This window comes from Melanostigma gelatinosum (assembly GCF_949748355.1).
Source record: "Melanostigma gelatinosum genome assembly, chromosome: 16".
NCBI lineage: Eukaryota > Metazoa > Chordata > Actinopteri > Perciformes > Zoarcidae > Melanostigma > Melanostigma gelatinosum.
Genome location: NC_136649.1, coordinates 8,901,774 through 8,924,839, shown reverse-complemented (window position 1 = coordinate 8,924,839; position 23,066 = coordinate 8,901,774). Strand labels below are relative to the sequence as shown.

General features: G+C 43.5%; 4 protein-coding genes across 5 annotated transcripts; 3 read left to right on the top strand and 1 right to left on the bottom strand.

Annotated features, from left to right (window-relative positions):
• Positions 1-155: 155 nt before the first annotated feature.
• mgst3b (microsomal glutathione S-transferase 3b) lies at positions 156-2,060 on the top strand. Its single transcript, XM_079286440.1, has 4 exons — positions 156-390; positions 497-619; positions 916-988; positions 1,475-2,060. Exons 1-4 carry the CDS (start codon positions 265-267, stop codon positions 1,573-1,575), a joined length of 423 nt encoding a protein of 140 aa, XP_079142566.1. The 5' UTR covers positions 156-264; the 3' UTR covers positions 1,576-2,060.
• A 663-nt stretch (positions 2,061-2,723) lies between these two features.
• tmem50a (transmembrane protein 50A) lies at positions 2,724-5,695 on the top strand (the record flags this gene model as incomplete). Its single annotated transcript, XM_079285952.1, has 7 exons — positions 2,724-2,851; positions 3,345-3,450; positions 3,676-3,788; positions 4,242-4,309; positions 4,533-4,625; positions 4,788-4,848; positions 4,952-5,695. The coding sequence occupies 7 exons, from the start codon at positions 2,724-2,726 to the stop codon at positions 4,995-4,997; spliced, it is 615 nt and encodes a 204-aa protein (XP_079142078.1). The 3' UTR covers positions 4,998-5,695.
• A 100-nt stretch (positions 5,696-5,795) lies between these two features.
• rhd (Rh blood group, D antigen) lies at positions 5,796-8,824 on the bottom strand. The gene is made up of 10 exons (XM_079287208.1): positions 8,667-8,824; positions 8,159-8,345; positions 7,795-7,945; positions 7,412-7,559; positions 7,072-7,244; positions 6,840-6,977; positions 6,634-6,761; positions 6,469-6,548; positions 6,110-6,183; positions 5,796-5,920 (listed from the first exon to the last, which is right to left on the bottom strand). Exons 1-10 carry the CDS (start codon positions 8,815-8,817, stop codon positions 5,894-5,896), a joined length of 1,257 nt encoding a protein of 418 aa, XP_079143334.1. The 5' UTR covers positions 8,818-8,824; the 3' UTR covers positions 5,796-5,893.
• Positions 8,825-9,972: 1,148 nt separating this feature from the next.
• maco1b (macoilin 1b) lies at positions 9,973-21,538 on the top strand. 2 transcript variants are annotated; one of them, XM_079286665.1, is made up of 11 exons: positions 9,973-10,327; positions 11,660-11,801; positions 12,685-12,811; positions 14,743-14,866; positions 15,348-15,526; positions 16,190-16,748; positions 17,838-17,996; positions 18,150-18,332; positions 18,444-18,564; positions 19,008-19,182; positions 19,265-21,538. In XM_079286665.1, the coding sequence occupies exons 1-11, from the start codon at positions 10,248-10,250 to the stop codon at positions 19,465-19,467; spliced, it is 2,052 nt and encodes a 683-aa protein (XP_079142791.1). In that variant the 5' UTR covers positions 9,973-10,247; the 3' UTR covers positions 19,468-21,538. The 2 variants fall into 2 exon arrangements, with proteins under 2 accessions (XP_079142791.1, XP_079142790.1); XM_079286664.1 differs by having other exon boundaries at positions 16,187-16,748.
• Positions 21,539-23,066: the final 1,528 nt, after the last annotated feature.

Here is a 23,066-nt window from a genome sequence, read left to right as displayed (position 1 = left end):
TGAGCAAACAGCGAACTTCCCACGTGCAACTAAAAACGTATTGTTAGTATTATTATGGTGGCATTGCCCTTTAAATGGGTTATCTCATGGGCGGGTAAGAGATCTCGCGATATTTGATGTAACCTCGACTCCTATTTACTTGGTTGCGTCCTGCCTCCAGCGACAAGTCGTTCCTACCACTCCGCTTGAATAAGAAGGCACAGATCGTGTTGTGTGCAGGCCGCCGACTTCTGACAACTTGAAACGCAAACCTATCGAGCAGAGATGGACATTTTGACTTTGCTGCCGTCCCACTTTGGCTATGCCATATTCACCTACCTCTACAGCTGGATTATGCTGGGCTACTTGGCAGTAAAAGTCGGGGGTGCCAGGAAGAAGTACGACGTCAAGGTAGTTTGAGTTTACTTTAGCGGACAATCATTTAAACACGTGAACTTAATAATAAACACTCATCATTGCATTTTGAATGTTTTTTTCTCTTCGCTCTACTTTGCAGTATCCCACAATGTACAGTGATAAGGAGCAGGTATTCAACTGTATCCAGAGAGCGCACCAGAACACGCTGGAGGTGTACTCTCAGTGGCTCGTCTTCCAGACCATTGCAGCTCTTGTCTACCCGGTATGTATCATTTCTACACACTCATTCATGCATCATGAATGACTTTGTGCGTGTGGATCTTTTGCCACGCCATTCAGTGCTTGGTAGTCAATTATTTTCGGCTGCTGTAATTGTAACCTCACGTGATGACAAACTTGTGGGAGGGGCAAACAATCCTCATGATCTTTGGCATGAATTCTCCAGATAGCAGAGTCAGAGTGATGAAGCACTTTTTTTTTTTTTTTCTCAAACTGGATCACCCATGCATTTTCCCTAACTGTTTGTGATTCTTTATTTTTGTTTGTGTATCATCTCAGTTATCAGCATCGGTGCTGGGGGCTATTTGGGTGACCAGCAGGTTTTCCTACGCCTGGGGCTACTACACAGGAGGTAAGACTGACATTCTGTTCATGTGAAAGGACTTAACCAAGGCCAAAAGGCCTGACCCAAATATTTCTATAGTGACATAATGCATTGACAATGCAGACCACCAATATTATTTATATGTAGCCTATACAATAGTACATGGGTCAAAGTTATACAGTTTGAGTGTAGGGGACTTTAAGGATTCAAACTCAATCTAGCGCTGCTAGTAATCACAGAGATCGCCGGAGTATTTTGTTGCTCCTCGCCTAGTTTTGTTTAATCATTTACAGAATATAGCATTGTGCAAAATATAATAAACAGTCTGGCTGAAGTCTGAATTGTGGTAATTGTTTTAAGAGAAGTGTTTTTTAATCATTTAATGTATTCTTGACAACATTTTAATTTCAATGTCAGTTATTTGCTTGTGAACAAGTTTAGTATTGATTGTGGTTTCATATAATTCTGCTTTGGTGAAAGTTTGCATTGTTCTGTTTTTACGGTTTATTCCAGATCCGTCCAAGAGGATGTATGGTGCCTATGGCTACATTGGATACTTTGGTGTCATCTTCCTGTCCATATCTGTAGCCTTGCAGTTGCTTGGAGTCTTTTAAGACAATTGCTATCTTGTTTACTCATTTATACTGGCTTCTATATGGCATTTTCAAATGTATCAACTATAAAGTAGCTGTACAATTATTTGCAAACTGATTTCAAATGATGATGCTAAACACATTTTTGTGGACCACTAACTTGTGACTTGATATATTTTTATTCCATCTGTTCGTTGTGATCGTCAATAAAGTAGATGCTGATTGATGCTACAGCCCCGGGTTGTTTTTTCCCAGTACCCTGTTTGCAGTTGCAGGCCTTACATTTTGTGAATAATGAAAGGGGCTGCAGCATGCTTGAAGGCTCCATATGACTCACACATGATGGCACGGGTCTCATATCGGATTATACAGCAAACGGCTTCAAGAACACCAACAGGTTGTTTCAGCAATCAATAACAGATCTAAGAGAATGTTCTGTTGATTGTGTCAACTTCTTTCCTCTGAGATAAAGTGTAAACTTTCAATAAACAGCATGTTTCAATCAAGTTTTTAGCTGCTCTGCACCAGCACCACAGAAACACAGATTAAGCAAATAGGCCTGTATTCAAAGAAATTAAATGCTCACACGCTCTCTAATATTTAAGTATTTTTTTATTATTCAGTATTATTTATTTGTTTATTGTTTTAGATATATGATGGTTTAGTTACAAATGTAACCTACTGTTGTATTATTTTCAGTATCGATTCCTGTGACGTTGGCTCGTCTACAAAATGCCCTTCCGCAGTGCTACCTTCATGAACTATGTTAAGCCCGTAATTAGGCGTTACCCGTAAGTAAGGTGTGTGTGCTGCCATTTTTTGGGGGGGATAACAACGAAGTCGGCTTTGTATAATTTGGTTGTAACATAGGTAGTACCAGGGGTGTATCAGCAAAAGGGTAACACATATATTGAGTACTGTATTCTGAAAACTTGCATTACACTGAAGAAAATGCGCACAGTAGGCCATGTTTTCTGTTTCATCATTGTTAGTATGAACTACGAGGTGATACTGCCCGCTCCCATGCGCTCATTTATACGTCACGTCTTTTTCACATCCAAGTAATTGAACGTATTGATATCCCTACACATCAAATAGGCCTGCTACTTTTTGAGTGGTCCATTCGCTCACCCTGTTGCACAAATTCCCATTTTATTCATAACACCTGAATGCAACAATATCAACGGCGTCTCAGAGGGTCCCTCATCAAACGAGTGTGTGTGAACTGCGCATGTGCAGGACCCAGCGAAATCGGAAGCAAAGTCGGGCTTACACATCAGAGAAACGAAAATAAAAGGTAAAAAATCCTTTAAAATAATGACATTAACGTAACAACCCAGTTGTTATGGTGGGGAGTGTGTTTTAGCTCGGTACTGCTGGTGTCTTGGGAGTTATGCTGTTAGTTCTCGCAACTTCGTAGCGAGAAGAAACCTTCAAGGAAATGTTTGCTAATGCCAACGCGATGAACAAAAGAATGCAACGAGGCGACACAGCCCTGTTTTAGCGACTGTAAAGTTATGTTGTGTCGACAACTATAAACGTCGATAGCCTTATTGCCGACTAGCGTAGACGTCATCGAGCTATAGTGTATCGATAGTTGGTAAATAAACCAGGTAATTGAGCATCATCCGTACAGTACAGAGATTGCGCACAAACATAAAACGTCAGCCCACTTTTTACAATGTTGATGTCAGGTGGAGGGGGGAATGTAAATAGTCCGTTTTATATATATATAATTATAATAAACATTTGTGATATCACGCATTGTTGACCGTGACGACCTTTCACAGAGTCATGTCAGGTTTCCTGGACGGAATCCGGTGCGGAGACTGCGAGTGCAATGTGGACTGGGGAGAAAGAAGAAACACCATTGCATCTGTAGCCGCTGGAGTTCTGGTAGTACCCCGATGGTGTTAGTTATAAAGGCAGATGCACATAGCACAGGCTACACTGATTTGTCTTCCTGGTCTGTGTTTGCCTGTAGGTACTAATTCTTACTGTATGGGGAGCTGTGGATTCCTGATTTAAATGGCCAGGATGCAGATTTCTTACACATTTGTTGACAGCCATGTTCCTACTAACGGTGGAAGTCCTCGGGCTAACTGTGTGATCTTGTTCTAGTTCTTCACTGGCTGGTGGATCATCATCGATGCTGCGGTGAAATATCCCGATGAAGGCCAGTTCCATCATGCCTATCACACGTGTGGAGTCATCGCTACAGTGGCCTTTCTCATGTGAGACCGACTCTCCGCACACTGATTCTGTCACAGGAAATGTCTGATTCTCCAGTGTGACCAAGTGGTCTCATCACAAGTTTCGGTTATTTGGTGTTTCTTAAGCTGTAAGCCACATCTCCAGGCCTCTTTTTCCTGGCGTCGCTCAATTTGTCACAGAGATGCTCTAGCTGCTGTCATGTGACCTAAGTGTCGAGCTTCTGAAACACCAAGTAAGTGGACCCGGTGATGGTAATGTTTTGGTCGTATTGCTGCGTCACCGCTCGTTAGATGCTCCAGTTTGTGAGTTGAGGCCTTCATAATATATATCCTTGTTACTGTCTTAGTTACAGGCCTAGTTATCGTACCCACTTATTACCATGGGGGTCTGTCAACATAAGCAGGCGGGTAAAAATAGCTTCGGACATGTTTTGTAATGATTGTTTTTTTGATCATCTCATTGGACACATCCAGGATAAACGCTGTTTCAAATGGCCAAGTGAGAGGAGACAGCTACAGCGAGGGCTGCATTGGACAGACGGGTGTGTATGATAGGATATGATGAACTTCTCTATACTGCTGTGTCATACTTTCCTATTTATACTGATGTTTTCCTCACTGGGTATTTTAATACTGCCACATCTGGTTTCGACAGTACTTGCGCCCTAATTTTAAACCGTTTTCTTGTTCCACCGCTACGACGTCCATGCAATAAAGTACAAACCCAAATAAAGTAACGCACCCTTTCTTATCTCTGCTCTTCAGGCGCTCGAGTGTGGCTCTTCATCGGCTTCATGCTGGCGTTCGGCTCCCTCATCGCCTCTATGTGGATTCTGTTTGGAGGATTCGTAGTGCCTCGTAAGTCAGTCATGCTGTAACTTAATTGACATGTACTGTACACAGCAAGCAAAATGCTGCACAGTCCAATCACGAACAGCTCTTCATTTACTAAATGTGGTGCTCTGTCAACATGTAAATGCGGCCTCATTTTGAAAGCTGTAAATCTGTTGTCTCTTGCAGAAAAGCCTGTCGTGTACCCGGGCATTGCCATTTTCTTCCAGAATGCGTTCATTTTCTTTGGGTAAGTTATCGGTCCTCAGCATCAAACTCATGCTTACACGTCAGCTAAGGTGTTTTGTGGACATATTTTTGTCTCACACCGTCTTCTTGTCCTCTGATTTTAGGGGTTTGGTCTTCAAGTTTGGACGTACAGAGGATCTGTGGCAGTAATTGGACTCTGTGTGTCTTCACGTCCACTCTTTATACACTCTGCTTTCTATATCGTATGAGACGAGATGCTTTAGTGGTTATTCACTTTCTAAAAACACCCTTTTTTAGCTTTCAATGTAACATTTTAAATTTATGTTTTCTGTTATTCTGGCTCGATCATAACCAAGCACAAGTTTCATAGTTTCATCGTTTGCTCAAAAGAATATTTTCAAATGTGGCACAACATATTTAAATGTGTCTATTTGCACTCTGACTGTGTAGCCATGTTGTTGTTATAACTTCTGTAAAACAAAATGTATTTTGGAAGCTCTGAACTGTCCACTTTTCCTTTGGGTATACTTTACTTTTACGGCATCCTTTAATTTGAACAGTCTTTAAGTGGAAACATCATAAATTATTACAAAATATCTTTGAGGGCAATATTTCATAATACAGTACACATTTACTGAATGTAATCCTATAGAGTGTGTTTCCTGAAATAACAATATGTCAGCTCTGGCGCTTTGCAGTCATCCAGATTTATTGTTGACGGTTAATTAGCTCACACTGCTGACATGAAGTCGACAACGGTTTGACAACTGTAGGTTGTTGTACACGTACTGGAGATTTGTATTATAACACTCACCCACCTGCTTGTGTAACATCCGAACCCATGAGGTCAGTTTCTGACGACCATGGCAGCATTAAACCGAGACATACCGGGCAGAAAATGAGTCTTGCATTCATGCTTCCACAGTTCTGGGCTAGATTTCTTTATTTTATGTTTCCCAGTCTTTCACTCATAAAAACATCTAATAGCTACTTTTCATGAGGGTAAGAAACTGTATGAAATGATGTTCACTGACATGAACGAACACCAGAAGTTCTTCCAGGATCCGCTTCTTTCTCCGTCCTCTTTACTTCTTCACGGCAAGATGGGGAAACTGCATGAAACAGGAAAATATTTTTGCACAATGCTAATTTAAGATTTTACCTCAAGTATGGCATGGCACAATACCAAGTCCATTACTGTTTAGTATAATTCTTGATAATGATAATTGATATTTTTGGTGCAGATATAGAATTATGTTCAGCTAGATATTTGTTTTAAGAAGATAGTCTTGATTGCCTACCTCCCAGAAAGCCTGGTCATCAAAACATTTCTTGTCTTGAGGCGGTCTCCAGAAGTTCCACTTGAGTAGGAGCCCTTTAAACAATGACATAAAAAGAAATGAGGAAAGCTTACAAATGGCAAGTTACTGCACAATACAGTGTCGATACCCCTGTGGTTGTCAACCTGTAAATTGTTACGCACTATAAAGAGAGGGGACCTCTGCATTTCACTAAAACACAGAAAACCTAAAGTAGGACATGCGTTGGGTCAAATTTCACTGTCGATGGCATTCTGTTGAGACTGAATAATTAAGAATGGACCTTCTGTCTTCTGGTTTGACTGTTGACTGTTGGAAACCTTACTAGAGAGAAGACTTACCTGTAATGATTCCCATGGACAGACTTAGACTGATGGTGATCAGGAGAGTACAGATGTGAAATACAGCAAACCGGATAGCCCTATGAAACAAAGCACCAATTACACAGGGCGTCGCATCCTTTTGTGTGTGTTGCGATGCAATTCGGGCGAGAGTTGCGTTCTTACGTTGTGTGATCGTCACCGGCTTTTATCTGTAGCAGGAGATGTGCCAGCCATCCCACTAGGCCAGGGAGTCCGTGTGTGCTCAGGACAGCACAGGTGTCATGGCACTCGAATGCCAGCAGCATGTGCGTCTGGAAAACAAGATATTATGATGAGCTGTGACGTACAGATGACTTACTTCAGGGGTACGTGGTGGTGGTGATCGTCACCTGGAGATATTTCAGTCCAATGGTTGATACAACAGCCGCAGTGAATCCGATTGTCATGGCTTCCCACGGCTGATGAACCGCTGACATGGAAACCCCGACAGCAACACCGCCAGCGAGGATGCATGACTGCATATGGATCTGACGGAGGAGATATACGCCCCATTATGAAGTAATCCCGACTCTGTTCATGGAAGAGAAAGATGTTGCGTTAACACATCAAGTGTTCGAATACCGGGTTGAGTTTTCCTTTAGGGCTGGAGAGCGCAGACACAGCAGCTGCTGTTACAGCACTGACAGCCAGGGCCAGGTAGGTGCTGCACATGGCCCCCAGCTTCCTCCCAGGACTGTGATTGTCCACAAGGACTGAATTAAAACTGGGCCAAAACATCCAGAGAAACACAGACCCTGGAGAACGGAGAACATCGGATTCAGATTCTTCGTTAACAAGGTGGATTCTTACTAACGCGAGGTTTGAACTGAAATCTCCAGTTGAACAATCCCATTTGCTGCACCATCCAACAGAAAAACCCCAATCTAGCAGCAACATCAGAAAAACATAGCCTACACCTTACCCAACATGGAGAATAATCCTGTTTGGCGGTCAAATTTCTCTTTTTCGAAAGGCTGCAGGGATCCTTTCCGAAACAGGATCCAGGTCAGCGCGAGTCCAAAGAAGGCCCCGAAGATGTGGAGCAACATGATGCTGTTCACTGCCGGGACCTAGAGTTAGAAAACAGGTGTACTCACTGTGCAACCGGTTATGGTCAAGACCTCAAACCCAGATCTATCATCTTCTACTCTCCTGTCCTCATCTCTGTCTCCAATGGATGCTTTCCAGGATGTCAAGGAACTCGTGTTTAAATAAGCAAATGTCTACGTGCTGCATTATGTATGAAGGGAATGCACAGGGCCTGAAGAACTGAGGCAAAGGTGAAACACAGGATTGAAAGTTCACCTTCAGCAGAGTCTGGAGGAGCCACTCATTCAGGACAAAGCCTGACACCTCCAGCAGGGCGATGAGGACGAGGTGGACAGGGTTGGTCTTCCCCTGCACGGCTCCAATTGAAATAAGGGCCGAGGCTGCGCGCATCTCAGCAACCACTAAGCTATATCAAAACATTGACTTAAATATTAGATCTGTGAAATGTGTATTCATAGTATTTTCTGAATTGTATTGTCATTTGATAAATCTCTGTTCAATTAGGTGGCATTTTATTTCACAACAAGCTGTAGATACTGGGACAAATGTATTCTGCTCAAATAGATGTGTGATATCAAATTAAAAAGTGAGAAAATGACTGCCTCAGCCGGTGACATACCTTCTCAAATCTACCCTGATCTTTCCTCTGTAATACCAGGATTCAATTCCATTGAGTATGATAGCCCATTGGGTGGCCATGACAGCTACAAGAAGGTTGAACCCACAGGCACTGTAACTATATCGCACTAGAAAAGTGCACAAGAAGCCGAAACCTAGAATCACCATCACGTTCACATCCTGGAACTCTGCAAAAGAAAGGAAATAGTATAGGCGTTTACAAAGAAACCTCTCACATATTTGAATCACAATTCAGTTCTATACAATGGTCACTTCTGCTGTGTTTCAGTGACAGCAATTGTCAATGGACAACCCTAGGTCATCTGTTCCTAAAGAACCCGCAGCTGTTTGATCTTATCACTGCCTAACAACTGCCGCCCCTCCCAATACTCATGGGTCCTAGTCATTTTTTTGCTTTTTAAAGAACCTATAGTTTTCAAATTATGTTTCCTTGATGGGTTATTCACCTTGCAACCCTCTCCCCTTCCAAACTCACTACTTAGGCCTACCTGGGTAAAAGCTGCTGAAGGTAGTCCCATCCGCTTTTATATTGCTTTCGATCTCAACGTAAACGGCATATATGATTATGAAGCCTATCTGCAGAAAAAGCAGCAAAGGTGCCAGACGGGATCGCAGACTCGGTGCGTACTGAGGAGCCATTGGAGACTTCCCCTGCGCACTGCTCTTCCAACTGATGCAAGTGTAAGCCCCAGCGCTTTGAGCAGGGTGCAACCCTAAACATATGCACATCTTTTCGTGTTTATCAGCTGCGGCAAGAACTGGTCTTTGACTGACAAGCCTTGCCTGATATCGGACAGAATCGTAAACATGTTACAACTCGGTGGAGTGGGTTGATTCAAAGGGCTGGACCCAGGCAATGACTGGTCATTAGTGAAATGTATTTTGATGCTTAAAGAAAAACGCTTTAGTCATTTCAGACAGGCGGCAAACAATGCAGCCCCTTCGAAAAATTACAAATGGATTGAGGTCATGAAAGACAACTATGGATGCATGTTGAATTGAAGTAATTTTTGCGACTAAAAATGTTTCCAAGAAGAGGAACAGACCAAAATGCATTATTAGCTTTTAATAGTACCGTATATAGACAGCATCGAGATAATTAGCATTAATTGGCTAATTTACACTCCAAAATATGTATGACATGAAATACTACAGATCGCACAGCAAATAGTTGTCAATTGTATTTGTATACACTATTTGGCCATACATCTTTAAAAATAACTATCTTCATCTTATATATGTATAATGCTACGTTGTTTTGGTCATGAAGGCAATGGTAAACAAAAATCTAGGGGCAAAGTTCATCACATAAAAAGCAACGACAACTGCAAGCCACACTTTCAGTCAAACGCACCTGCGCGCGTCCACTACACGCACATATTTCAAGCTGGTAACAAAACTTGATAAATAAAAATAGATAAATAAAAATAGATGGCGCACAAGGCCTTGGGGCAGGTCTGTCAATGAACCACAAACAAAGGGACTGATATAAATAACCCTCGTATGCTGGAAGGGCTGTTTTGTATCTCGCACAAAGGGAATTTTGTCCCAAAGACTGCATTTTTTCTGCCTATTATAAACCGAAGGCAAAAACCTCTAAGACCAAAACCCGCCTCCGCGATCAGCTCATTGGTCAATCAGCGATGCCCGTTTCGTCCACAACAATCTGATTGGTTACGGGGAGACGTTCCATATACACAGCGTCCCACCCTCGCGCTCCTCTGTTCTCTTTGGTGTAGGAGACCTGAGCGACCGGCCACGGTCAATGGCTCATCTCTGGATCCGTCAAAGAGATAGGCCTCGGCGGATAGAATTGATTGGATATACCAGCCGTCTGACAAGTGGACGCATGTAAAGCACAGCGCGGTCTGGGCATATTGAGTCTGTGCTAACAGAAAAAGAGGAGGTTCCCGAATATAGTCCTTTATTTATTTCTTTGTTTCCACTGGGGGGAAATAATAACAGCGATATATACCGCAGGCACTTCATTTATTATATTTGTCCGTATACACAAGAAAACTGGATAAGATTACAGTGGTTACTCGAAGGCCAAAGCCAAGGGGAGGAGGATGAAGCGGCGCAATGCGGACTGCAGCAAACTCCGACGGCCGTTAAAACGGAACCGAATCACTGAGGGTATATACGGCAGGTAACTTATGTGCAGCCGGACGGAGGGGTCCTCCTCACGACAACAATGGGGGGCAATGAATGGGGGTGTTTGCCGCTTGATAGCTGCAGAATATGGAGCTTCCTAACGTCACTACTGATATCAATGGACTGCCAACGCTAAGCTAGCTTATTAGCCTAGCTAGCTTCTAGTGGTAGCATAGTGTATGCTAGCGGGTTGTTTTCGTACATAAGCAGGTAACGTTAGCTGTTAAGCTAGTCGTAGCGCTAGGCCCCAAAACAGCCTGTTTTGCACCATATCACAAGGTCGCTTTCATAGCAACGTTACTGTTTATAATAAGCTGCACGGTGTCCTGCGACACTTATTCAACAACACTATCTACCGTCTGCTCACGTCAGTTGTCACCTGCTAGCCGTGTCAAATTTAGCAGCTTCCCTGTTTAGCTAGGGTAACTTATATTAGCTAGCACAACTCCAGCTATGTCTGATTTATTTCTCACCTCACCACCTGCGCCTTACGTATCCAGTAAAGGCGTAACATATGCTATTAACGTTCACTGTAAACACGAGTTGACTGCAGGCAGTTTGCCTGACTTCTGAAGACCTCGTGTGTCGCTATTCCAGACAACTTAAAAGTTGCTTAGTTGTCCTTCACAGCCACACCTGACAGGTCCGAACAGTTAGCTCTATCTGACATCCCATGTATCTGATCAAACATTAGAGGCACCTAACGTTAGTCTCACACGTGGCATCCAGACGTAGAGATGTGGGGCAGTACTTGAATTATTGAGCAGCTGACTCATCACAAAACGGCCATGCTTTGAGATCAAAGGACACCCCTACTGTGTCACAAAAATGTAAACTGCGATCAAATGTATCTATTATATCAAATTTGAGTTGAATTGTGACACTAGGAAAGAAGCAGCAATAAATTAACATATTATGTGAGTAAATGAACATATGTGAGTAAATGTAATGCCCACAACACTTGAGAAAAGTATAGACCGTAGTTTGTCACGGTTGCCATGTCCAAATGTTTAAAGCATCATCACAGAATAACATGTCACATTATGTACGTGGACCTCTAGAATGTCTTCACAAGTCTCTTAAATTTCTGCGTACATGTTCTGTATATATGTTCTGTTGCATTTTATAACATCAGCCACTTATAAGTGCAATTCTCTCTCACACACACACACAGTTATAATAAAGTAGAATCTCTTTTGATGTGTTGGCTGATGGTTTGCCACATATTGACTGTTAAATATGACTCCCATTCTTGTTAACACAAATCACATTGCCAATATAAAGTAGCAAAAATTTTGCGTCATCAAATGTTTCTTATCGTTTTCAGTACCTTCCTGTACCTGAAGTTCCTGGTGGTGTGGGCACTGGTGCTACTTGCAGACTTTGTGCTGGAGTTCAGGTTTGAGTACCTCTGGCCATTCTGGCTCTTCATCCGGAGTGTATACGACTCCTTTAGATACCAGGGGCTGGTGAGTGGCTGTGTCCTTATATTTATTGTGATTCCCTATAGGTGACGAAAGAGCATAGCCATTTTCTGTTTTGTTTTTCTGTTCACCACTCAGCTTTTAGATATTGCACTAAAACAAGCAAGTGCAGACAGACGTAGATTATAACCGCTGTTTGTCATTTACCACAAATGTTTATTTGTAAATTGCCGACACATGCACAAAGTGAAGTGTGTCTCTCACACTACAGAACCCGTAGTTTCACTGCATCGTCTGTCGAAATGCTTTAAGCTAAATGTAAATAACTTATCGCTGTGGCGTTATGTATCAGAGGTAAACTTAACATATGTCAGCTTTGATTCAAAGATGTGTTATCTTTCAGTCAGTCTTTAGAGTTCTGATGCTATGAGGTAGCAAACAAGGTCATCTGGCAGATTTGATCAGGCTTGCATGTTATTGGTGTTCTGTTATCTAAATTTTGTACGATAATGTTAATCTACCACAGTTTCATTTTGCCGTGGGTCCATTATTGATGCTGTACAGCGTGTTCTCATTGAAATGCATTGTGTAGGTGTGTGTTTGTTGGTGTGTCTGTGTCTCACAGCGATGCAGAAAAGGAGAAACAAAAATGTAATATTCGCAGAACCATTCATGGTGCTATAATTCAACAATGAAACATAGAGTTGCATCACCCAGAACGAGATCACTCCCATTATAGCGGATTAAGATTGGGTAGCCAGCCCGTCTGTGAACAGGCGTCTTAACATCTTAAGGCTTGTTGTTAGCCTTAAAGCGTTTCCTTTTGTCTTTTTAAGACAATGTTTTAGGTTTCAAGCACCTACATCTGTCCTTGCTGCATAAGTTGCTGGTTTATCATGATCATAACCACGTCTCCTCTCTCCGACAGGCCTTCTCAGTATTCTTTGTGTGTGTGGCGTTTACCTCTGACATCATTTGCCTCCTATTCATCCCAGTGCAATGGCTATTCTTCGCTGCCAGTACTTATGTCTGGGTGCAGTATGTTTGGCACACAGGTAAGGCCCTCCCACCTATAGGTGTCTTGATATTTGTTGGTATAAACTCTGGATAATGTCTGTGATTAACGGGGCTCCCGCTCTTAACATTCCTCTCATTTGTGTCTCGATTATTTCTGTTTAACAACTTAAAAAAGAAGAAAGGAAGAAGCCGTCTGTGCATTTACAAGACTGGCTGAGATAGATCATTCTTTCAAGTCACAGACCACACACACTTTCTTAGAACTGGCACTATTTGGTTTTGTTCTTCCACTTTGTGCTTCGGGGGGAAAACCAGGTGTGAAAAGTGTTGTGCAGTTCCCATGCACATTGTGTTGTGTTTTTTTACAAATAGACTTGCTTCTTAGAATTTTGCATGTTGTGTAAGTGAGCTGCACTCTGCGGATTAGCTGTCAGTCTGATTTAGCGGTATCCCCCTGCGTTGACCAAAGGCCAGGTGTCAGATGGAAATCCTAGTGCCAGTTGGGGGAGGGAGCAGCACGGTGGTTCCCAGTCGCTTTCTGAGCCCTCCAACTTTATTCTCGCTGTTTATTGTATTCAAGGAGACTATGGCGTAGTGTCTGTGTTCTCACCACCTAGTGTGTTCAGTGATAATGGTGGGTCCATAAAGACTCAAGTAAGGTGTAGAGAAGTTAAAGGTTTGTGTAGAATGATGGTCTACACAGGTCTGTGCTCATCAGGGGTCTCACTTGTATGCACAAAATAGGGCCTAAAAGTGGCTAAAGGGCCTAAAAGAGGCGCGCGCCACTTCCCACGCAAAAGTAGTGATCCATAAAAACAAAGTTGACGGGAGAATGTGCGTGCCTGGACGGAAACGCTGACTCATGCGTACGAACATTTTGGAGACACAGGAAAGTGGCGACGCAGATGGTGAGGTGGTGAATTAAAGACAGACTGTAGGCATTTTATGTGAGCGGCTTCATTTCACGTATAATGATGCGGCTCACACTTTTAACTTCACTTCATATCACACGTTACGTTGCACTTATAGATCCTCTTTATCATAAGAATTCAAACCAGCAGTGTTATTTGTGCGTGTACTAGTTAGATAACTATTCCATAAGCACTTTTTCATTTGTAAAGTATATAAACCAGCTCACACCTTTTTGAATTTAATTTTGCTTAAACTTTACTCAGCGCTGTCTGCTGTCTTTGGTGAAGAGGAGAGGGCCAAACTACCAACACTTGTGGTCAGCTGTGGAGCAGCTGATGAAATTATCATCATTTGTAAGATAATGTCAACTAGTGTTAAAGAACTGCAGCACAAAGCAATAATCTTCTAATACTCTGCATATATCTCCAAGTACGATCTTAGTTTTCATGTAGTATTTGTGAGTAAAATCGCTGCGGTGCACACGACTTTATTAGCAATTGGTCTGAATGCTACAAACATAAATACTGTGGTGACAATGGTACTGTGTAATGCTGCACGATAGATACTCTGGCACCGACGTCGTTAGTACTGCGTAAATCAAAGAATTATGAGGGAACGAGTGCTCAGGGATCCCTTCATCCAGAAACGGCTGATCTTCTGTGTAAAACAAAACTTTTTTTGGTAGTTGCCGTGATTCACCTTAAAGAACCATTGACCAGCAGCTCATTTCTATGTGGGATGATGTGAAATTGGTTGCCACATCATCTGGTGGTCACTGGGGCTAAGTCAGCTGTATTTGTGTCTATATTTCCTCAAAATGTTTTCTGTCACAAAGATGAGCTCAGGCTCACAGACGGACATTAAAGAACTTTGTCTGAATACAACATAAAACAAAGATTTAAGCGATTTATGAAAGAATAAGTAAACAATGACCAAGCACTTGGTTCCAACTTTGCCAGTTTTTGATTCTCATTGCAATGGACACACAATTCAGGTAGTCGTGCTCGTGATGTTCAATGCCCATTCCTAACATCTTTGTCCTGCATTGTTGTTTCAGAGAGAGGTGTCTGTCTCCCCACCGTGTCGCTATGGATACTCTTTGTGTACATAGAGGCGGCCGTCAGATTCAAAGACCTGAAGAATTTCCACGTGGACTTGTGTCGTCCTTTTGCTGCACACTGGTGAGCCACTGTTCTGTTTAAACCAGGTGGAGCTTAAAGAACAAATGCACTTAAATATGCCTTATGGTACAAGTAGGAACTGTAGGAAGCGTGGAGACGTTTGCTCTGCTTCGGTCAAACGCAGTTTTGTTTGCGCCACAGAAAACTGCTAAAGATTTCTGTGTATATTGAAAGAAAAAAACAGTTCTGATGTTTCACTTGGACTCTCCCCAAGACTCTACATTTAATAACAATCCTGAAAGAGGTTTAAAGTAGCACCTCTACAATTTAGGGTCTGTGTATTAGGCTAAGAGAGACATGAACCCCGAAGAGCTTCAAGCTGATTTTGTCTGTGCTAACCTGTGTTATACCGTGAAGTTGAGCAGTTAACATCCCAATATCTAGAGACCATCCTGGGATGGGATCACACCAGCCACGACGCCAAAATCGCGCCTACCCAACAGTAGACTTATGAGTGCACTTCTTGTGTCCATCTCCGTAGCATTGGCTACCCAGTGGTCACGCTGGGCTTCGGCTTCAAGAGCTACGTGAGCTATAAGATGCGCCTTCGGAAGCAGAAGGAGGTACAGAAGGAGAATGAGTTTTACATGCAGCTTCTACAGCAGGCCCTGCCTCCAGAGCAACAGATGCTCCAGAGGCAAGAGCGAGAGGCAGAGGACGGTAAGAATCACACACATACAGTACATGTGTGTCAGGAAATGTGAGACTCGCATACACCATCTACTAGGACAAAATACATCACATGAGTTGATTCATTTAAGTCCAGGAGAAACGCTTTCTAAGCTATTTTGAGGCGTCTTCATATGATTTAATGGATTTTGGCAATAAACATGGAACCTGTAAGTGGTACTGTCTTTTCAATCACAACCAGGCTTGTATCAAGTTTGTGTTTGTTTGTAACGAGTCTTGTCCAACGTACATTTGCCTCCCTAGCCAAAGGCTGTGATTGAAGGTGTACCTGCCTCACAGTTTAAATAAACACCACGCACATAATGATCAGGAGGCTCTGCTCATTGGGTGGGATTAGGGAAAGATTTGAATGGAGCTCGCAGAGCAAGACGTTAGTGGAGGATTGTCAAAATTGCAGCCGGCAAAAAGATTTTCCACCAGCCAACCAATACAAGGCAAATAGATCACTTGAAATGCAACGCAGCTGTGTGGTTTTGTTGTGCAGTAATAGGCAAAGTCAGGTCATTTCACTCAAGTAGCACTTAACCAACCAACGTGTGACTCCTCACAGTCGCTGCTGACATTGCTTACATAAAGTCATGGTTCATAAATAATGCATCTCTCCTTCACTTCCCCCTTTTATTCATGCAGCAGCAGCAGCAGCTAAAGGAATATCTGAAGTAGACACACCTCCAGTGTCACAGAATGGCGCCCCAGCCAATAAAAAGACATCGGCAGCACTGCCGGAGTTAGAGTATAGGGAAAAAGGGAAAGAGGGAAAGGGCGGCGGCGGGGATGCTAAAAAGCAGCACAACAGCATCCTGCCATCGTCGGTGGACTCTAAACTCCAAGAGATGGAGTATATGGAGAACCATATGAACAACAAGAGACTGACCACAGAGCTGGGCAGCACAGAGAACCTGTTGCTCAAAGAGGACAACAATTCCTCTTGCTCCTCCTCGTCCTCGTCGTCCTCCAAAAACTACAAAAACGCCAGCAGCAATGCCGCGACGCTCAACTCCTCGCCCCGCGGCCACAGCGCCACCAACGGCAGCGTGCCCTCCTCCGCGCCGGCATCCTCCTCTTCCTCGGGGAAGAACGAGAAGAAGCACAAGCTGGCGGTGGGGAAGGGGACGACGGGCGGCTCCCACAGGGATCCCACCGACAACTGCATCCCCAACAACCAGCTGAGCAAGCCGGAAGCACTTGTTCGGTAAGAAGTGCACGCTCAGACACGGATGTGTTCATCCAGGCACATGCTCATTACGACTACGCTATACGAACAAACACACCAACTGAAAATAACTATTCTGAGAGCAAATGCAGATGCACCGGTGGCATTTTTCCCCTTGATCCTGGTACCAAATGTTTGAGAGCTGAGGAGCTCTGCATTAGGAAAACACAGCCTGCATCACAGCTGACCTGTGATGGTTCCTTGTGATGTTTTGTAGTGTCCTCTAGCCCTATGGTATTTAGTATAATATCTACAAAAGGTTTGGAAAATGTTTCCTCTCCTCCAGCACAAACAGGAGTACTAAAGTTCAAAGCCTTTCATCTATTCGCAGTAGTTTCCTGCCATGATACGTGTTGTTTAGTTTGCATCGCTTGCTGCTTCACTCTGGCTCTGAAACTCTTTTTAAGGGAATATTTATGTTATTCTTCACTCACAAAACTAGAAATCCGTTTGTGACATCCTCAGTTGTGGAAACACATATTGCAAACAGATGGTTGTTAAGAGGGTCTCTTGCTGCTGGCATTTAATTGGGCTGAGTGATAAAAAAAACTAATTAGAATTATGATTCAATAACGGATCATCTCTCAAGTGTTAAAGTGGCTTTCGTGTAGGTTTGGTGGTGGGCAGATCATTTTAAATGTCAGGAGATATGAAGGCTCTTAGATGCGATGCTTTGAGTTATGCAGAGTTTGACTGGGACTGATGATATTCTGTCTTCAGAGTAGGACATAGAAATTATTATGAAGCTTCCTTCAACCCGCTTTCAATTCAGAATGAAGGCCAACACCATTCATGCAACAGCGGAAGCATAAAGTAAATGTGTAGTTTTCGTTGTTTTATTTATACGTCTGTATGGCTTGAATATGACCATACTTTGGCTGCACTAATAATTCAGGGCCTGCTTTCCTGAGACAGCTGTTTGCTACCGTGGTGTGTAATCCATGGGCGGACCGTTAGGCCGCAATATCTGGATTTATGTGTCTACGACAGCCTACATGTGTTGATGTACTGTGTATATGAAACACCAGTATATAAATCATGCTCTCTTCATTCTTCCACCCGGGACAGGTTGGAGCAGGATGTGAAGAAGTTGAAGGCAGACCTGCAGGCCAGCCGGCAGGTTGAGCAGGACCTGCGCAGCCAGATCGGCTCGTTGGGCAGCGCTGAGCGCACCATACGCAGCGAGCTGGGCCAACTGCGCCAGGAGAACGAGCTGCTGCAGAACAAGTGAGCGGGGCCGCTATTCGTTGTGTCAAAGCAAAGTTTTGGATCATTAATAACTGGGTCATTGGGGGGGGTGCTTATTGTCGTGAATGAAGACGGTAGGGAGAGAGCAGTGTTTCCGCCTTGTTTATTTGTGTGTTTTCTGTGCACTTGCAGGCTCCATAATGCTGTGCAGGCAAAGCAAAAGGACAAACAGGCCGTGGGGCAACTGGAGAAGAGGCTCAAAGCAGAGCAGGAGGCCCGAGGCACCGCCGAGAAACAGCTCGCAGACGAAAAGAAGCGAAAGAAGTTAGAGGAGGCCACAGCAGCCAGAGCGGTAGCACTAGCAGCAGCGTCCAGGTAGGGGCTCATCTGACATGCAGCTTTCTATAACCATTTCACCGCTGACTTGTCGCTCGTTTCTTTCAAGTCATGATCTGTTGTTCTAATAAATCCAATATGTGTTTTCAGAGGGGAGTGCACAGACACGCTGCGGCGGAGAATCACTGAATTAGAAACAGAGTGTAAGAAACTAACATTGGATATCAAGCTAAAGGAGGACCAGATCAGAGAGCTGGAAGTGAAGGTTCAGGTAAGGTTTTATTTATTTTATTATCAAACTTGCAATTTATTCAGAAGCTTTTTGTTTCTGCTCAGCGATTCGTGAAAGCTTGGATTCCTAAAATGTGAACCCTATCACGGTATTGTGTACATTGCCAGTTCTACTTTAGTCATTGCACACAAATATAGCTCGTGAGCAAGTTCTCAAAAAGTGTGACAAAGCGTCACAAAAAGACAGAAGTGGTGCAGAAAAAGATCCAACAAGCGTATGTCTGTATCATGAGCCCTGTCCCAGAGCTAGGTCGTACCAGGGGGACCTCCATTTGTTCTTCATGCCGCACTGAATGAAATGTAGTTCACATCAGTTATGACAATGAATCACATTTGCTCTGTCACCAGTTTTGCGAAAGCATCCAATCACAGGACAGTCCCCTCCTGACTGAACCCTAACTGTATCTGTCCTCCGTCTCGCAGGAGCTTCATAAATATAAGGAGAACGAAAAAGACACAGAGGTGCTGATGTCGGCGCTGTCAGCCATGCAGGACAAGACCCAGCACCTGGAGAACAGTCTGAGCGCAGAGACCAGGATCAAACTGGACCTCTTCTCTGCGCTGGGAGACGCCAAGAGACAGCTGGAGATTGCACAAGGTCGGTCTGGTTGCCGTGCTCGGCATATTTATTCAATATGTGTAGGCGTGCTCATGCTGACCCGTTGGTTGTCTGTATTCAGGTCAGATCCTGCAGAAGGACCAGGAGATAAAAGATCTGAAGCAGAAGATAGCCGAAGTGATGGCCGTCATGCCCAGCATCTCCTACACAGCCGACACCGGCAGCATGAGCCCCGTGACCCCCCACTACTCCTCCAAGTTCATGGACACCAATCCCTCCGGCCTCGACCCCAACGCCTCCGTCTACCAGCCGCTCAAAAAGTGATCGCTTCGTCCCGCCTACATCCTCCCCGTCATTTTTATTTCCCCCCCAGCAGGCCGCACCACCTTCCAATCTGCTCGGCACGTCTGCGGCTGAGAGGTTGTTTATTTTCCTCTCTCTGGTTTTCTATTTTGCTCCAGAAGGTCAGAAGGATGTTGTATTGTGTGACTGTATTTGTTGTAGTTAAAACAAAAGACAAAAAAAACTTTAAACGGACATCACATGTCAACTTGGAAGTCGCATTTTTTTGTTTTTTCCCCTCCCTCTTAAGTGTCTAGTGAAACCTCACAGAATCGGGTATGTATCTTCATCTCAAGGGTGTTGCTCCACCCCCCCCAACCAATGCCTCCTAAACCTTGGAAAACCGAGTTCTCCTTTATCACGCAGTCATGCAGCTTGACTTGTATCTCAATTTCTTTGACAGATTGTTTTCTCCCAAAATAGTCTGCCGACATCTGTACAACCTGAGGAATGTAGTGCACAGCTGGCACAGACTCTCACCCCTTGTTCTGTTGTAATTTATTTTTTAAGGCACAAAATGAACCCTGATTTCAGCTGCTTTGAGGTATGGTGGTAAATCTTTTTTTTTTTTTTTAAGTGTATTGTGTGGTTCTATTTGTTCACTCTTTAAAGATTCAAGTGTTGATTGCAACAAGTTGGAAAAAGATATTGTGTTATGAGCAGAAACATAGACCATAAAATGATACGAACCCAAGCAGCTCCTAAAGTCAGTCCTGAAGTGAGTGTTTGAGTTGAGGAAAGAGTGCAGTAACAGGTGTGCGTGTGTGTGCGTGTGTGTGTGTGTGTGTGTGTGTGAGAGATACAGGTGGACCGGCTTCTCAGTAGTCTTTCATCGGTTGTCATGATCACAGTGCCTTGAGTTGAGGACATAAAGTGAGCAATGAGATACGCCCGACCCTTATGAATTAGTTGTGACACATCTGGCTCAGCTGGACAGGATCATAATTTGACCTCTCCTGGTGAAGTGGGACAAAGTTGCCTTCAGATGCTGATTTGGCTTTTGGGCTCTCTACTAGCGTCCACACCGGTAGAGCCGCTGCTTCATCGTGTCCACGTGAGAGCAGCTCTGCCCCTTTTAAGTAAGTCACACTGACGGATTCGGTAGACTGCACCCGATTCATTGTTCTCCTATTTGCCTGTTCAGTATGGCCACATGATGTTGCCCACCACAGAGTCTGCTGTTTACACGTCCGCCCACAGAAGCTCATCTCTGCTGCTGTTAAACCCCCAAATCCCTCGGTTTAGCTGCTGCCCCACCCCCCCCCCTTATTGTTTTTGATTCCCCAATTAAAAGTTGCACTGCAGAAAACACTCGCTGTTCGAAAGAGAAAAACCGTAAAGATGGACTGTGCAATGTAAACAAAGCTCTTGGAAAATGCCAACTTTAATATAGCGGATAAATGATTTTATTTAATTACTCCTCTTAAGTTTGTGTGCCAAGACTGGGAATGCTGGTTTTCTCTAAGTACAGTGTTCAAGAATGTACTGCAAGTACATTGGCTGACGTGTTTGTCAAATATCCAGTTGAATATCAGTTCATGACAGTTTCCGTTCAGCAGGTAGAGAAAGCGGTCACCTGTTCGTAGTGGACTGTGTAGTTAAAAGTAAGGGACTAGAAAGTCACATTTCTTTTCGTGAACGTTACAGTATTTGCAACTGTTTGGGGGGAGGTGGCTGTTTCTAAAGCAGCTTCCCTTCCTCCTGTTTCTGCTGGTATTGTTATTTTTCCCGCAGGGAGAGAATCTCTAAAGTCTGATGTGGTTTCACCCTCATCTGAAACGGTCATTGTTGTGCGCGTGGTGCGACTACATGGAGACGCTTTTCTTTTTCTTCTTTTCGCTCAGATTGCTGTCGTTGGTTCCTGGGGAAGAAAAGAAAATGTTGTGAAAATGACAGTTTAGTCAGTTGTTCGCCCAACTAACTGATTGTTGAGAGTATAGAGAAGTGATTTGTTGTTTTTTTTGTTTTCTATGCCCACAGTTTCTTCCCAGGTCTGACCTTGGCTGTGCTCTCGCTCTGTGAGGTTTACAAGGAATAAACATTTTTTCTTGCAAATTGACTTTTCTCTGCTTGTTGTTTATTTTAAGTTACATTTATTTGCTTTCCAAACTTTTGTCATCAGGGTTCGTTAAGCTTTGGCTTAACACAAAGCCTGCTTCACAAGCTGAAGTTGTGGTGTTTAAAAGAAGTGGGATTTTAGGAGGCAGGGTACAGTCTAACAGAGGCTATTGAGTTGCATTATGGGAAGTGTAGGATCCAGTGTTTCTGGAGCTTGACGACTATCTCTGCCTCAGTTGCTTCAATTGTGACCATTCTTTCACCAATGTCAAAAGTAACTAAACTTTATGAAAGTTAAAATGCTGGAGAGGAAACTGAGTGATTTCTCTATAATGACTGACCACTACATTAATATCGTCAAAGTAAAAATATACATGTGGGTTCTGTTATGATTTGTGATGTGTAATTTGCCCAAACAAAGGTTTCCTGGCATTGTAAATCAGATGCACTATAGCTGTTGCCACTAGGAGGCAGTGTTCATCCATGTCATTTGGGTTCAGAGAGATAATCTGTCCACACAGTCTCTGGTTTTTAATTCTGTCAAGAACCACTAAATCCCTCTTTGCAGGACCACTAAATCCCATTTAGCTTTGACAAAAGGAATTCATGAATAATTTGTTCATGCGAACCATTCATCGCTGCTCGTCAAAACACGGTGACCAGTGGAACTCCCACTAAATCACACGGCAGCATCGGGTTGGTAAACGAAGTCAGTAATGTGCACCATGTAAATAACAATATTTAAGCACATCTTCCTCCACTTTTCAGATCTGGACATGATTCCTCTGTGCTATGCTGAACTCTGGGCTTTGGATTGTAGTCAGTGGCGGAACCAATAAATGGGAGCACATTTTGGGGCTGCCATGCATTTTGATTGGAATGATAATTCATTCATCTAATGCCCTTGGGCATTTTTTTGGGAGGCAGATAAAGAATCCTCGTGGCGAGGCCGGTCGACCTTTCAATGCACGAAAGAAGCATTCAGTCCCATGCCACTCTTCCCCAAATGCGCTCCATCAGCCTGTGCAGCGAGACACATGTGGGGTGAAGCTCCTCACTTCGTTTTCTCTGCATCAACCGGTGCCGAGCTTGGCCATCAATCTGTTTCACACTCAATCCTCGGTATAGTTTATCGCTCTCCTTGTCATAATTTGGCACCGCTCTGTTTGGCGGAGTCCAGCATGTGGGATGAACAGATTATAATAGGTCTTTTTCTAGCAGTCTGCATTTGGCACAGCTTTACTGGCAATGCCATTAGACCTCACTAATCTACAGTAAATCCAGCCGTTTGTAGAGAGAAGAAGCCATGAAATGAGAAATTCCAGGTATGGCCCTCTTGAACTACTCAGTGAATGTAAGACTTTCCATGTGGGTGAATAGACATGTGTGTATAGATATACTTGTGCTTGTCCTCATGTATAAATAAATCCTTTGTCTTTTGTCTTTCATAAGAATAATCTCCTGTTGAATGTTGCAGTGGTGCCCCTCTTCCCTCCTCCAGCAGATCTTTCTTCCCAAACACA

Coding starts and splice junctions, on each gene's coding strand:
- mgst3b (XM_079286440.1), top strand. CDS start 265: ATGGACATTTTGACTTTGCTGCCGTCCCACTTTGGCTATGCCATATTC. Junction 620..915: donor TTGCAGCTCTTGTCTACCCG/GTATGTATCATT, acceptor GTATCATCTCAG/TTATCAGCATCGGTGCTGGG. Junction 989..1,474: donor CTGGGGCTACTACACAGGAG/GTAAGACTGACA, acceptor GGTTTATTCCAG/ATCCGTCCAAGAGGATGTAT.
- rhd (XM_079287208.1), bottom strand. CDS start 8,817: ATGGCTCCTCAGTACGCACCGAGTCTGCGATCCCGTCTGGCACCTTTG. Junction 7,245..7,411: donor AGGATTATTCTCCATGTTGG/GTAAGGTGTAGG, acceptor TCCGTTCTCCAG/GGTCTGTGTTTCTCTGGATG. Junction 6,184..6,468: donor GTCCATGGGAATCATTACAG/GTAAGTCTTCTC, acceptor CATTGTTTAAAG/GGCTCCTACTCAAGTGGAAC.
- maco1b (XM_079286664.1), top strand. CDS start 10,248: ATGAAGCGGCGCAATGCGGACTGCAGCAAACTCCGACGGCCGTTAAAA. Junction 11,802..12,684: donor CCTTTAGATACCAGGGGCTG/GTGAGTGGCTGT, acceptor TCTCTCCGACAG/GCCTTCTCAGTATTCTTTGT. Junction 12,812..14,742: donor GCAGTATGTTTGGCACACAG/GTAAGGCCCTCC, acceptor TTGTTGTTTCAG/AGAGAGGTGTCTGTCTCCCC.